This window comes from Lepisosteus platostomus, chromosome 9 (genome assembly GCF_059453375.1).
Source record: "Lepisosteus platostomus isolate fLepPlt1 chromosome 9, fLepPlt1.hap1, whole genome shotgun sequence".
Taxonomy (NCBI): Eukaryota; Metazoa; Chordata; class Actinopteri; order Semionotiformes; family Lepisosteidae; genus Lepisosteus; species Lepisosteus platostomus.
Genome location: NC_142619.1, coordinates 60,347,165 through 60,362,746, shown reverse-complemented (window position 1 = coordinate 60,362,746; position 15,582 = coordinate 60,347,165). Strand labels below are relative to the sequence as shown.

The 15,582-nt window shown below is 43.3% G+C and overlaps 1 protein-coding gene across 16 annotated transcripts in view; it reads right to left on the bottom strand.

Moving 5' to 3' along the window:
* Nucleotides 1-15,582, bottom strand: part of mybpc1 (myosin binding protein C1) — a 54,612-nt gene that overhangs the window by 20,124 nt on the left and 18,906 nt on the right. For 11 of the 16 annotated variants that reach the window (XM_088645946.1, XM_088645940.1, XM_088645942.1 and 8 more), the window contains 8 exons: nucleotides 15,455-15,496; nucleotides 12,426-12,533; nucleotides 11,681-11,829; nucleotides 11,283-11,400; nucleotides 11,123-11,177; nucleotides 8,539-8,595; nucleotides 5,833-5,999; nucleotides 4,920-5,052 (listed from right to left, as the gene is read on the bottom strand). In XM_088645946.1, the coding sequence (XP_088502072.1) occupies nucleotides 4,920-5,052; nucleotides 5,833-5,999; nucleotides 8,539-8,595; nucleotides 11,123-11,177; nucleotides 11,283-11,400; nucleotides 11,681-11,829; nucleotides 12,426-12,533; nucleotides 15,455-15,496 (829 nt within the window). The remainder of the gene's footprint in view (nucleotides 1-4,919; nucleotides 5,053-5,832; nucleotides 6,000-8,538; nucleotides 8,596-11,122; nucleotides 11,178-11,282; nucleotides 11,401-11,680; nucleotides 11,830-12,425; nucleotides 12,534-15,454; nucleotides 15,497-15,582) is intronic. The other 5 variants (XM_088645945.1, XM_088645949.1, XM_088645950.1 and 2 more) reach the window with 1 other exon arrangement.

Genomic DNA, 15,582 nt, shown 5'->3' with positions numbered 1-15,582 from the left:
GCGTACATCAGCAGTGCCCCACCCAGCTTTCGGTTTGCACAGCCTTCAAGTTGTAGCCCCCAGAGCCCTAATCTCTGGTCAGCACTGCCGCCTTACCCCTGTTATGCATCACAGTCTTAATCGTATTGCATCGCATGTGCAAAAGTGCATAATTCAAACACGATGCCATCTTGAGATACCATACACCGTGGAGAAAAATTAAGATGGAAGTAAAAAAAGTACGAAACATTTTTGGGTTAAACATTTGCTGAGGTCAGGGATTGGCTAATAGGGGTCAGAGGATAAAAGAGGACTGTGCCAATCCTTGTCTGGGGCTAGGTGTCCCAGTGGCATTGCGCATGGTAGGCTGATGGTGCAGGGGTGCTTGTGTGCCCCCACTGTCACTGACTAGCTCGGCCCACTGTGATACTGTGATACCACGCACAATAGTGTCTGGCCTCCAGCTGACAAGTGAAGACAAGGTGTCTTAAATGCCAACGCCTCAGGGCCTGCAGGACTGATACACAAATTCAAAGTGCATGCGTAAAGTAAAAATAAGAGAGAAAAACAATACAATGGGATTATTTTCCAAATACAAATTCTGGGTGAATTTTGTATTGTGATGTGTTTCCAGAGGTGAGGTCTGTTTAGGCTGATGAGCAATTCCACACCCTGACCATGGCAGGCATGATCCTGCACGCTGTAGGAGGGATCTATATCCGTGGTTTATATCTGGTATAACAGGACCAGAGGGAATGGATGATACGGAATATTTTGCTGAGACAAAACTGAGAAGGAACACTAATAAAAAATAAATGTAGGATTCAGAACTGTGGGCTGAGAATGTAAGTTCAATTCTTTGTGCTAGTTGATGGTTTTTACAGATGAAAAAGTAGTGCTTTCCAGCTAGCTATCTGCCTTGGTGTTGCAAGTGACTTGCTTCCATGCAGTTTCCTTTTTTTAATGGCCTAATCTTGTGCTGCCATTACTGCCATTGTGCTACAGGTCATTTACTGTAGGACAAATTCCAAGCATTCCCCAAATCTGAAGGGCTCGACGAATCAATTGAGAGGCACAACACGCATGGCCAGTGATTCTACTGCATGCCGAATATCGAACATTCAGGACATGCAAGCAGGACTGTTAGCACCATTTGTAAAGAAATAAACACCGGCATTTTAAAAAGTCTGAATTTTTTTGCGTTGCAAGTCGAAAAGCACAGTACACAAGGTAACTCCAGTAATTAAGAGGCTAAGGTCATTCACAATCAGCTGTGTTGTGTTTGTATGGAAGATGAAGAAGACTTACTTCTTTTGACTTGGGGTGTGCAGCAGGGCCAGGATTGCACCACAGGAGAGGGTGGAGGAAGTGGAAATTATAGCAGACAGTAGGAGGACCACGACAGGAATTAACAGACAAAAAATGACAAGAGAACATCATGCCTGGAGGGGACTTCAAGAATCATTAGTGACAAAACAACAGAAGAGAGGTACAACAGAACTGCCTATTCAGATACTTCAAGGATACAGCACTGAAGACCAGGGACTGGAAAAGAGCAATAACCTCCTGGATGGCTTTAGCTTATTCTGCTTTGAACTTTAACAGCCAAGATGAACATTACAGATCCCCCTAAACTCCAGCCCTTTTCACACGATAATGTCTGCCTCGAAAAGATAGAATCGCCCAATTTGATGATTGAAAAAGCACTTGTTCCTGGTGAGGGTTACAGTGACCTGGGAGCAGAGTGCATGAGGCAGGGCCAGAGATCAAGAGGGGGAAAGCAATTGACTTAGCCAGCATTTCTCTGGATGAAGGGAGGAAGCCGGAGAGCCCGGAGACAACCCATGTGCACGTGAGCAGAGGATGAGAACTTGAAGAATAACTGCTGAAGAATATCTGCATGTTTTAGGGCAGAGCGTTTTAGACCCCTACAACTGCCTGTATTCGGCCTTACAGAAATTGTTCTACAATGATTTTTCTGACCTAAAAAATATTTTACCTGAAGAACAATCCAAATTGCAGACCAGGTTAAAAACACATAACGTATTATGCACACCCGAAGAAGGCTCCACAGCTGAAACATTGTGTTTCTCTTCCTCTCTTTCCAGCAGGGAATAAACCTTTACTTGTTCCTTTGCGGCCTACGCCTGCTGACGCAGCTCCCTACTCGAACTACTTTAATGAATAATCCACCTTTTGAGTTTCCACAGATATCAGAAGTTTTTTCATTTCAAGTTGCACTCGTGCCCTTTTTGTGTGGAAGCTGCCAGTGGGAACTTCCAGCAGGCGGCAGAGCACAGAGGCGCAGTTTGACATGTGGGAATCCAAGGGAGTCTCTTCGAGCGGTGGCTCTGTGGCTAAGGATCTGCACCTGTGACCGGAAGGTTGCCGGTTCAAATCCCGTGGCCGGCAGAGGAATCCTACTCCGTTGGGCCCCTGAGCAAGGCCCTTAACCCCAACTGCTCCAGGGGCGCCGTACAATGGCAGACCCTGCGCTCTGACCCCAAGCTTCTCTCCCTGTCTCTGTGTCTGTGTCTCCCTGGAGAAAAGCTGGGGTATGCGAAAAGATGCATTCCTAATGCAAGAAATTGTATAGGGCTAATAAAGAAACATTATTACATTATTATTAACATTACCTGCCAGTGCACTGGACAGGCTCCCTGCCCAGCTAACCTTCTTCACACACAAGGCAACCTTGCAGTAGATTCTCCTGATCCGACCTGGTGCCTGGCCCATGAGCGGAAGATCGGGCGAGAGATCAGATCTGAAGACTTGCAGCCAGGAAGATGGATTTCAAACTGAGTTCCTAAAAACTGTGGCGAAGCAATTAAGGACATGATACTGGACACACAGCTTTAGATTTGGCCCCTGCCTCCTTTCGAGATCGTTTTTGTTCTAGAAATATCCCAAGAAGCTATTTATGGAATGATTCGGTACCAGCTAAAATGGAAATAACATGATGAAAATAGCTCATCACTTCATTTACAGTTGTTACAAAGCAGAATGCAGTTAAATGGCCTTTAAAGGAGGTATTGCCTTTTTCCTGTACAGAGAAGGACCTGCTGTTAACAATAAAGGATTTGTCATTACATCATACACTACATTTCAACCAAAATGTAGCTGAGGACAGTATGTTTGGTACTGGCAATGGTTCACAGTCTAGCGTTTGGGCTTATGAAATATTAGTGTATGTTCTTTGCTCGGCATGACAAATCTCATCCTATGAGTTAAGTATCACTGCCTGAACTGAAGGTCACAGGAAGTCTGAGATTTTATTTTACACCTTTCGTTCCCACTTGCCAACCTACGTATGAAGAACAGGAACAGCTCTCGGGGGGAAATTAAGATTGGGTATGAGTTGTGCGCTGAGACCCTGATGTGTGAGACAAGGCACAGGTGCAGGGCAGGCCATGTGGGTGTTAACTCGTGCAAGATGGGATGAGAGTATTTCTGGAAATACCGGGGCTGTCTCTGTGGCGGGAGTCTGGGCTCCAGTGCCACACAGAGGACACCCCTCACATCATCATTTCCTGCTGTCCTCGGGGAGGTTTGTGAAAGAGCTGTCCCTGCACTGTCTCGTTTAGGAGTGACCTTTATCACTGTCCAGGTCCTCTTGTTGTCTGGTCTCTAACAGCACCAACAGTTCAAGGCATCTTTGTATGCCCGAGAAGACACTGAAATCGCATGTTTTACAGTAATGATTTTTTATTCACACGTGGCAGAAGTGAATGTTTCCTCAGACAGATACAGTATACATCAGGAGTAATGCTGAGCCCATGGCTTGAGGCCACTCAAGCACAGAGGCTCACCCATTCTGAGCTTATGCAGGATCCTCTGATGTTACTGTAGGCGACTGAGCAAATGGGTCTGCCCCTTTCAAACGGAAGCTGTTCCCCTTCAGGGTTACAACCAGCGGTGTTGCAGTGCCCGTTAAAGATCTGGGTGGACTGGAGCAACTGTACGACTAAAGTGTCTCCGACAGGGACTCGAACCCACAACCCTTCAGTCATGAGCTTAGATCCCTCACCACTGAGATGTAAATAAAAGTATATGTATCATTATGCAAAGTGATGCCTGCATTGGTTTATGGGATCAGAGTGCCCTGCTGGTCACAGTTGGAAATGCACACACAGGAAACCCTGCTGGGCTCTGGCCATTTATCCAGGGCAGCTCTGTCACCGAGCTTCATTCATAGCACAGCAGCCGTCTGGGTGGCACACCTTGACACCTGCAGGGCCATAACTTCTGACTTCCTCAAGCCCTTGTTAGTATAGGCTTCAGTACATCAGAGGCTATGGCATTAACAAGAGGAATGATGTTTCTGCATAATAACGATTCGTGAAGGCGAAAGGCCTGTCTTGATCTGACGGCGAGGAGTGTTTAGAAGGCGTAATCTGTAGCACAGCCAACTGAAAGCCCCGAATGGGCAGTATCGTGGAATCAACAGACAGGCTCCCTGACTGGCTCTCGATTCAGAGATGGCCTGGGCTTGAACACAAGAACAGGAAAATGTGTAACACGTGATTTCTCAGAAGCGTAAATAATAAGAGGGGAAAGAGTCAATGTCAGGCTGCCTGTTTTGGGAACGCAGCTGTATGTAGTAATGTATTTGTTGGTTTAGTTCTCTAAGGACAGAAATGATTGTATGTGAATGTAGAGTGCAGCATTTGTTGGCACAGTTGTCTTTTTTTTCCAGTGTGTCTTGAACTTTGACCTCAAAAATGGAACTGGGTAAAGTGTTTGGCTGAACCATTGCTGTTGAATCACTGAAGGGCCACTAGGAAACTAGGAAAAACTGAAACGTCAACAACAGGTAAAATGTAAGGAAGATACGAACAAGCACAAATGAAACACATTTTTAGGAATCTAGGAATGTGTTCCATTTGTAAGAAACTGGGGGGATGAAAAAAAGTATTTTCACAAAAAAGGACGGCACTTACTTTGGTGTAGGCCGGATCTCCTGTCCATTTTTATACCACTTTAAATCCACTGTAGGGTCAGCCAAATCGACCACAAACTTTATCCGTCCTCCTTTGTCAACCTGGTAGCCGGGATCTAACTTCTTAGCAAAGGCTTCAAATAAAACATTAAACACACTCTTTAATCAGGACTTTGTGGAGAAATATTTGTATTTCCCCAAATTCTCATAAGTCCGTCTCCAGTCAAATTCTTAAGAAATAGCACCTAATAAAGTTTTGGTACTCCACCCATCATTCCAACATGATTGTATTTTATTTGAAGCTGTTTAGAGGGAAATTGTGCTGGTGCAGCATGTTTTCTCAATAACTCCTGGTCTTCTCTAGGAGTGAGACCTGGGGATTGTTCTGATCAAGGAAGGAGATGGAACTCTGCCTGGTCTCCCTTCAGTCTCCCGTGCCTTAGCTGTCACTCAGAACCTACTCATTTGGCAGGGAGCTTGTATTATCAGTGGCCAGTGAATGTGTCATATCTATAGATTATTTTCCTGTAGCTTATGCTGGACAATATTATTGAACAGATATCCAGATATAACATATGCCAAGGAGGATGTCTAAACTGACAAAGGGCCAACAGAGTCCACCCTTTCAACAAGTTCTCGACAAACAGTGAAATCCAAAGATCAGACATTGAACTTTTTGAGATAAAAGCTACTAAGGACGCTATTATTGGAGATCACCTCATTGAGAAAAGTGCTATAAAAATAACTGGCTGCTTTAAGTGCCTGACAAACAACTTGCAATGACGGGCTTGAGTTTCCACATCCTCCCAACGGCCAAAGCCTCTTTCACGGTCTGTCCTTCTTCAGTAAGAAGAAGGGGCGGCTGGAACCCAGACAGGTGAGGAGGAAGGTAGATCCCAGGACGGAGGTCTTACCCTCACTCTTCTTCTCCTCCTTCTTTATGCGCTTCAGCCGTCTCAGCATCCCTCTCAGGTCTGTGATGCCGTAGGTGAACGCAATCCTTTCATATTCCTGGGGTGGGGAGGACTTCAGGAGCTCCCACACATCCACATCGGGGATGGTCTCCTCCGGCTTGTGCTCTCTGGGTAGAGGGAGGAAGACCGCAGTGAAGACCCAGACCTCTGCCGCTGCCTCCTAGGAACATCCTAGGAAACCACTGTCAAAGTAGGAGGCAGCAGGAAGGGAATTGTTCTTGTCCTCTGCTATTATTAAGATGGCTCCTTAACGTACAGCCTGCGCCCTCTGCAGATTGGTATTTCACAGGAATTCGAAATTGGTGAGTAGTAACTAATTCAGCAGGGGATCTCTACCTGCCATCTATTCAAATTCAGGTCACTGGTTTCAAAAACCATGGCTGGGTCGCTTGTTCCACTCTCCCGCAACCCTTTGTGTAAAGAAGTGCCTCCTGTTTCTCGATTTTACATGCACTTCCAAAAGACCCACAATGTTGAAATTCACTCCCCGCCACAAAAAAACCCCCAAAACATCAGGCACAAAACTCTCCCATTTTTTTTGTGATTAAATGATTGAAGGTAGAGTTTATTATTAATACGTCATGCCAACAAGGATGTCTAAACTGAGAGAGGAACAACAGAATCCATAACATCAAGCTTTCAAGAGGTGCTTCCCAGTCTTTGTCACATCCAGGGATGGGCTAGTCCAAATTTGCCTACATTATATATACAGTAACTCTAATAACATCATAAGTAACTCTGGACAGCTGGTGAAGAAAGGGGAGATGTGGCCGGGTTTTTAATATCATGGAAATATTGCACTTGTGAAGTGTGGCTGTTGGGGGAATTTGGGTAGACAGGCAGGGGAGGAGGGTGGAAAGACCTAAAGTTAATTTAGAAAAAGTAATTATTATATCAGGGGTACTATGGGTATTATGCAGAAAAATGTGTTAGTAGAGGTTGAAAAGGATATGCAGTAAACAGGAGGGGAAAGGTTTGGAGCTGTATTCTTAGAGATAAGTAGTTAGATGTATCCTCCTAAACTCTTTTTCTAACGGTTCACCTTAGTTCACTACAGTATTCTTGGATATTCAGTATTCATGGAATAATGCCCATCCCTTTTGATTAATTTGATCTTATATACATGTTTTATGTATATAAGAAAGAATGTTAAGACTGTACATGTCCAAAAGGCATCATCTGCCTTTCTGTTGGAGACTCAGGTAGCAAATATATTTAGTAAGGGGTTAGTTAGCAGGCTTGTCTTTACTGAACATGGGTTGGTTATTCAGCAAATATGAACAACATTCATACAATCAGCTCTTTCACAGACATTTTCCAATGTCTGAATGTTTGCAGTCAAACAGATGAAACTTTGATTACTTTATTTTTTTTATTTCAGGCAATAATGTGTATTAACTGCTGTTTTTCAGAAGTTTTAATATTAAGAATGTATGTAAATATTTATAGAGCTAAAATATATAATAACAAAGTAGAGGTAACACTATTTACAGCATCATTTATATATGGTTTATTAATGTGATTGGGTGATAATGTTATTTGCAATACCTACAGTAAGTATTACCAAATTCAGTACCACCACTGTGTAATAGGGAACAATCTCTGGATGCAATAGAATAAGCATAAACATTGCCAATGTATTGAGAAAGAAGAGCATAGAATTATTATTTTCAATATTAATAAAGCATTTATAAATGACACCTTTAAATGAAGTGTTACCAAGCTACAGTAGCTGAACACTCTTGCTTAAACCTACAGCTACGTAACATGCTTGTAAGACTACAGAATTACTTACCAAAAGTAAGTTCTAATCTTTTAAATAACTTATGCTTTTTACTAACCTGTTCATTCTGAATGCATAGGAAAGAAGAAGAGACAAGCCCAAATAAATGTATATTTTTTCAATAATTAATATCATGATTGAAAATGTTTCCGATATTTTTATATGCAACATTAAACTGACTGTTACAATTTATAGTAATAAAAATAGATCAGAAGATTTGATTATGAGAGGATTTGAAATAAAGAACAACCATGGATGCAAACAGTAGGTCTTGTATATAAAGCTTTCATTTTGTATACAGCATGCGAAAAACACTATGCAGTATATTTTATGTATTGCAGCTCAGTGACTGAGAAATTCGTAGGTAAAAGATCCGAGAATATTTATTATTTTTTCGTGACTTAACAAACTGTGTTTGTGCAACTCCTGTATAAGAACATGAAATTTAAAAACATGTATTTAAATTATCATTCAGCTCTCCACTTAAAACTTTCTACTATGGAGTATTATAAATGCAGTACTTATAAATGCAGCATTTAACACATATCTCAAGTGGCATTGTATAATATCTATAATCTATAGATACATCTTATTTATATACTGTTTGGAATCCAGAGATACTGGATTAATTGCAACTGTTCAGATTGCATAATCAATAACAGTGTAATATAGAATTTACTATCAATATACAGTAGATTTAATATAAAGGTAAATAAATATATTCAGTTGTGGTGAACACTAGATAACAAAAGAGGAAAAGCAATAACCTGGAAAATCTTACTTTCTGCTAAAGGCTTTCAGTGTTCAACAATCTTTATCAAAAAGGGGCTCTAATCCACATTGAGGTCATTACTGTTTCTCACCTATGCTTAAGGAGACCACTAAAGTCAAGCTCTCCTGCATCTTCTTGGCCTTCGGTGCTGTTGTTAATGAGAAAGATGAAATTCATTTTAGTAAAAAGAAAAAGTGGTAGGCATTGCAGAACGAGACAATGGAATAAAGCAGTGCACAAGTGTCTCACATGGCACAATCTATACATTAGGTTTCCTAACACATAATCGGGCCTTACACAAGAAAAGTCTGTGCATTACCTGGTCTGGTTTTGAACACACCTATTTGTGCAAGGCGGATTAAGGATTAAGATGTGCATTGTTCTGACATTATCTGACATACAGATACTGCTTTGTTGGAGATTTCACACTTTTCTCTTGTAGCTTCAAACTCAATATTGTGAGATGGTGTCATTTCTTATTCTACATCATTGAAATAGCTGGCAGTAACACAGAGCTGTTTCGAATCAACAGTCAAATTCCAGGGGTTTGCTGCTATATTTGCAGAACAAAACTCCTGTTTTTGTGGATTGTTTCAGTCCTTAAAGTATGAATGAGCAAGAATAAAAGGTTTTGTTTTATTTCTTTCTGTACGGTTCTTCTGGAGCTGATGGCATCTTCTATAAGGCATTTGTTTTCTTTTCTGAATCAGTTGTTTCCTGCAGGGGCACACAGGCTCCACTAATACATCCTTGCTTACAAGCAATTAAACTGATAATCATATACATCTATAAGATACATTTCATTACACCAGGAGACAGTTCAAGTGTAATTTCACAAATGGAAGTTCAGACATTGGACAGTGAGATGTTCTGAAACAAGACATTCTAAACTCTGCTGCCCAGTGAAGCTGTTGAATGATACTGTAAATTAAAAGCTGGGCCTGCAGACGTACTGTAGGCGAGTGTGTGTCTGAGGTCATACTGCTCATCATGTTTCCTGGAAATCTGTGCAATAAATAATTTATTGAATTCCAGTGATGAGGGCACTTAAAAATCAGAATTTCTGGAGGAATCAGAATTTTGAGGAATGTTTAACAGCTAAAGTCACAGTCCAGAGGAGAAAATTCAGCCCATGTCACCTGAGTGGGAGCAAGAACACAGTATAATTTAGGGTGATGAATTGGAGACCCGTTTATACAGCAGGGAATGAACTGGAGCAATCTGAGTAATGTGCTCAAGGGTTCGACAGCATTGCTATATGACCAAGAAAAAGGTTTATTCCCTGCTGAAAAGAGAAGAAAGAAAACACAACGTTTGGACCGTGGAGCCTTCTTCAGGTGTGAGGTCACACCTGAACGGACCACACACAGAACGGAGGAGGGCAGTGTCTCTCACACTAGTGCACACAGCAAGAAGAGCAGGTTGTTATTCAAAAACCTGCCAAAGAATGGACAAGTACAACAAATGCACTGTCCGCAAGGAACATGTCAGAACATCTTAAAAGAACGTTTTAATAACACAGGCAGACAATGCTTCATTAAAAGACCACACAAAGAGAAAGGGACTGATTCACACACATGAAGAAAGCTGTGTGATGGTAAAATAACTACAATAATGTTATGTGAGACAGTCAGGCAAGACAGAGAGAGAGAGAGAGAGAGATCTTTCCCAGCCAGCTCTCTCAGGACAATGACTGAGAAAGCACTGAGGTGCACAAGGGTTTTAGCTGGTGCAGTGGTCGCCTACACAGAAATAATCACTTGGCTTGTGTCGGTTCCCGGAACAAAGGTTGGAGACAGCCCTTGCATCCAAGTATACATGTCTGTGAGAAGAAATCAAAGCACCCACAGAACATCCACACAAGCATGAAAGGAACTTTCAGAATGCTCCCCAAACAGAGTCAATGCTGGACCCTGAGATCTAGGCAGCACCAATGATTCTCAGGATACTGGCATGGGTTCAGTAATCTCAGTGGTTTTCAGAATCATTTCAGAGGAGTCAAAGGTTTTGTCTAGATTTCTAGCCGCAGCCTGACCATGGGGGAGTTTGGCGAAGGGGGTGTCAGCCACAGGTGTTCATGGATAGGGATGACCATGCCCACCACATGCTAAAAGGAGATCTCAGCATAAAGTATTCAAGTAATTAAAACTGGATAGACACATCTGAAACATGGCCAGCATTCTCAAGGCTTCCGAAGAACCCATTTGAAAATAATTTGGAAAGATCATCTTTTTTATTTTATTAACCCCCAGGTTAATTGTTGGCTTTGGTGAAGGGTGAGGGAGCTTTTGTGTTTTGCTCTGAAATGTGTCCCGTCAGAGCCTCCTGCTTCTGACTCGCACTGTGAGGTGAGGTGAGGTGGCACTGACTGGAGGACTGGCACAGCTCAGTGAGAACAGAGAACTCAGGTCAGCCAAATCAAGGTGTTACAAGCTGAGGACAGCCTTGATGACTCAAGTCCAACTGCAGGGAAAGGTTTACCAGTTCTTTGGGAATCTCTGTCATACTCAACAAGAGACATATCCCAGTAGCCAACCAGCAGTGCCTAGTCTGGAGGGCTAAGCCAGTGCTCTAAATAAATGCTTAACTAAATGAGCCATATAGTACATCTTACAGCATACTTACAAAGCATTACAAAGTAAACATCATCATGTAACCAAAGTTCATCTCATTACCTTCTCTTGAAGGCTGATCGGATATCGATATTTTGAGTAACTAGTTCCGGGACCTCTGAAAAATATCATTGCAGTTAGACTCATTCATTGTTCGTTAAAAAATACTAATTTTAGAACTCAAATAGTAAGAAATTCAAAGGCAACAAAAATGAGTACCTACCTATAACCTCCAAATCAAAGGACCAGCTGTCAAATTTATCTTTGTATGTGACTTCACATCTGTAATTCCCGGCATAGTTTTCCTTGGCTTTGATGATGTGCATCTCAAATGTGTGGATCTAGGAATTAAAAAAAAAACATGTTGAGAGAGCCTGGCATTATGATTTAACCTCTGATGATGAGGGGAAAATTTCTATCCTATGTGATAAAAAACTTAATTTGTGTCCTGTTTTTTTAACTACAGTAGCTGCTATACTTTCAAAATGCACACCAGCGCACCAATTAATTAATTGATTTCTCAAGGCCATGATTGATTGGCGAATGCTTCCGGTATTCTGCAGACCACCTGAAACAAACGCCAAAGCTCACAGACAATATGCAACACAGAGGGAGGATTACCTTTGTAAAACGGTCAAAAGTTTCTTTCAGCTGTAAGTGTTTCCCAGTTTTGCTGCCCAGGTCCATCCATTTCCCTTTAAACCATTTGATCGTAGGCTTCCTGAGCAAGTCTTTTGCTTCCACTTTAGCCACGAACGTGATATCTCCACCTTGCAAATAAATACCAAGGAAATAGCAGCCATTATTAAGAGTCGATGGTTGTGTGTGTATTAGCAGTGTGAGTATTAGCGGTAGTTAATATATTTTTAATCATTTGTTTGAAATGCAAATGAGGTTTTATTTTCAATGTATTTTTTTTAAACAGATCAATACAGACAATGCTGCAGGTAGCATAAAATACTATCAGGATCAGCGTTTAGCTTCAACCAAAATGGGTATCGTGCCAGTTCGAATTCAACGCAAAATTGTGTTTCAGTTGTGTACAAAGGAACTCAACCATCGACTGAAAATTGCAGAAGAAAGCTAAAAGTCTGGGACGTTTTGCCCAACAACACCCACCCCCATCCACCCAGACATTATCACTGCATGTCACTGACTGGGCTTACAACTTGGAACTTCTGGAGAGTCTCAGTCCAGCAGGACGTTTCATTCTCTCCTTAAACGGTCGCTTTTAAGAGGCTTGGAAGGGTTGATGAATTTACAAGGTGGTGGTGAACGGTGACCTACAGTACGAGTCCCGAAGGGTATCCCCCCCACCCCTCCCTGGCTGTCCGATGTCTTCCCCAGGAGCAGAGCAGGAGCGTACCCACGGTGACTGAGCCGCTCTGGGGCTTCTCTATCAGCAGGGAGGACTTCTGCGTGTTCTCGTGCTTGTCCAGGTCCTCGGGGGGCTGGCCCTCCCCAAGGGACCACACTGCTCGGCAGCAGGGGAAAAACAGAGTGCCGTGAACAGACGCAGACTCAGGCTCAGACACAGACACAGACACAGACTCAGACTCAGACTCAGACTCAGACTCAGACTCAGACTCAGACTCAGACTCAGACTCAGACACAGACACAGACACAGACTCAGACACAGACACAGACAGACACAGACAGACACAGACAGACACAGACAGACACAGACAGACACAGACAGACACAGACAGACACAGACTCAGACTCAGACTCAGACTCAGACTCAGACTCAGACTCAGACTCAGACTCAGACACAGACTCAGACTCAGACACAGACTCAGACACAGACACAGACACAGACAGACACAGACAGACACAGACAGACACAGACAGACACAGACAGACACAGACAGACTCAGACTCAGACTCAGACTCAGACTCAGACTCAGACTCAGACTCAGACTCAGACTCAGGCTCAGGCTCAGACACAGACACAGACACAGACACAGACACAGACACAGACACAGACACAGACACAGACTCAGACTCAGACTCAGACTCAGACTCAGACTCAGACACAGACAGACACAGACAGACACAGACAGACACAGACACAGACTCAGACACAGACTCAGACACAGACACAGACACAGACACAGACACAGACACAGACACTGACACAGACTGACACAGACTGACACAGACTGACACAGACTGACTCAGACTCAGACTCAGGCTCAGGCTCAGACACAGACACAGACACAGACACAGACTCAGACTCAGACAGACTCAGACAGACTCAGACAGACTCAGACAGACTCAGACTCAGACTCAGACTCAGACTCAGACTCAGACTCAGACTCAGACTCAGACTCAGACTCAGACTCAGACTCAGACACAGACACAGACACAGACACAGACTCAGACTCAGACTCAGACTCAGACACAGACACAGACACAGACTCAGACTCAGACTCAGACTCAGACTCAGACTCAGACTCAGACACAGACAGACACAGGGGACTGCAGGCTGACACCAGGCCGGTGCTGGCATCTCCTCCAGACTCAGACACAGACACAGACACAGACACAGACACAGACACAGACACAGACACAGACACAGACTCAGACTCAGACTCAGACTCAGACTCAGACTCAGACTCAGACTCAGACTCAGACAGACACAGGGGACTGCAGGCTGACACCAGGCCGGTGCTGGCATCTCCTCCAGACTCAGACACAGACACAGACACAGACACAGACTCAGACTCAGACTCAGACTCAGACTCAGACTCAGACTCAGACTCAGACTCAGACTCAGACTCAGACTCAGACTCAGACTCAGACTCAGACTCAGACTCAGACTCAGACTCAGACTCAGACTCAGACACAGACACAGACACAGACACAGACTCAGACTCAGACTCAGACTCAGACTCAGACTCAGACTCAGACTCAGACTCAGACTCAGACTCAGACTCAGACTCAGACTCAGACACAGACACAGACACAGACACAGACTCAGACTCAGACTCAGACTCAGACTCAGACTCAGACTCAGACTCAGACTCAGACACAGACACAGACACAGACACAGACTCAGACTCAGACTCAGACTCAGACTCAGACTCAGACTCAGACTCAGACTCAGACTCAGACACAGACACAGACACAGACACAGACTCAGACTCAGACTCAGACTCAGACTCAGACTCAGACTCAGACTCAGACTCAGACTCAGACACAGACACAGACACAGACACAGACTCAGACTCAGACTCAGACTCAGACTCAGACTCAGACTCAGACTCAGACACAGACACAGACACAGACACAGACACAGACACAGACACAGACACAGACACAGACACAGACACAGACACAGACTCAGACTCAGACTCAGACTCAGACTCAGACTCAGACACAGACAGACACAGGGGACTGCAGGCTGACACCAGGCCGGTGCTGGCATCTCCTCCAGACTCATACTCAGACTCAGACTCAGACTCAGACTCAGACTCAGACAGACACAGGGGACTGCAGGCTGACACCAGGCCGGTGCTGGCATCTCCTCCAGTATTTTCACAGGGGATTCTGCAATGGAACACTTGTGCTACATTGAACACAGGACGCGATCCTGAGGATGGATATTTTGAATGAATCATATGTGCATCAGAGAAATGCTTATAGCTTCAGTAAGAACTTTAAAAGAAGGTCCCGCGACTTAAAATCACCTTTTGAAAAATCGTTTTGAACTTGACGACAGCATGCCAACATTTTGGCAAGCCCTTACTGTGGAATCTTGAAATAAAATACTGTTTTCTTCCAAAGTTTTACCTTTGTTTTTCTCTTTAGTTCAGAAAACCAAGTTCAGTCACTGTAGCCTGACCAGAGTACAAAAGAAACTGAAACTTTTCTATAGCCGATTTTCCAACATTTAGTTTTACTTCAGGAATTTGGGGCTACAGTTTTGTGTGTGAGTTCCCAGCTGCCGTGAACTCATCCCTGACAGGCCTGGTCTTCGCTCCAGGGTTTGTTAACTATATTTTATTAGCTTGTATTAGCTTCAGCTTTCTGTTGACTTTAGACCGTGAGGAGAAACGGTTCATGCCCTATTCATTTTCCCATCCAGTATGAAAAGGTACCAAATTGAAGTTACTAAAATTATTATTTCCAAAAACTCCATAGCATTTTACAGTATGTGATTAGCTTGTGCAATAGAGCATCATCTATAGACGTTTTGGGAACAGTACTTTTTCATTGTGGATTATTGTCATTTTTAGTCCAATGAAGCAAATGCACCATTGAGGTGATTTGCATTGGACTGAAAATGAATAGGTGCAGCTTCTCTAGCTCCTATGGTATTGGACCGATCCTATAAAAGATTTTGAGACCGTTGCAGTGAGCTAAGGCAGAAAGCGAGTTAGGCAGCATTACCTGAGTCTTTTCTTCCAGTGGCTGACTCAGGAAGGCTATCGTCTGAATGAAAATAAAAAGAAATTTACAGCATATCATGCAAAATAATACTATAGCTTCCACAGCCCTAAGCACTCAGACATAAAGCA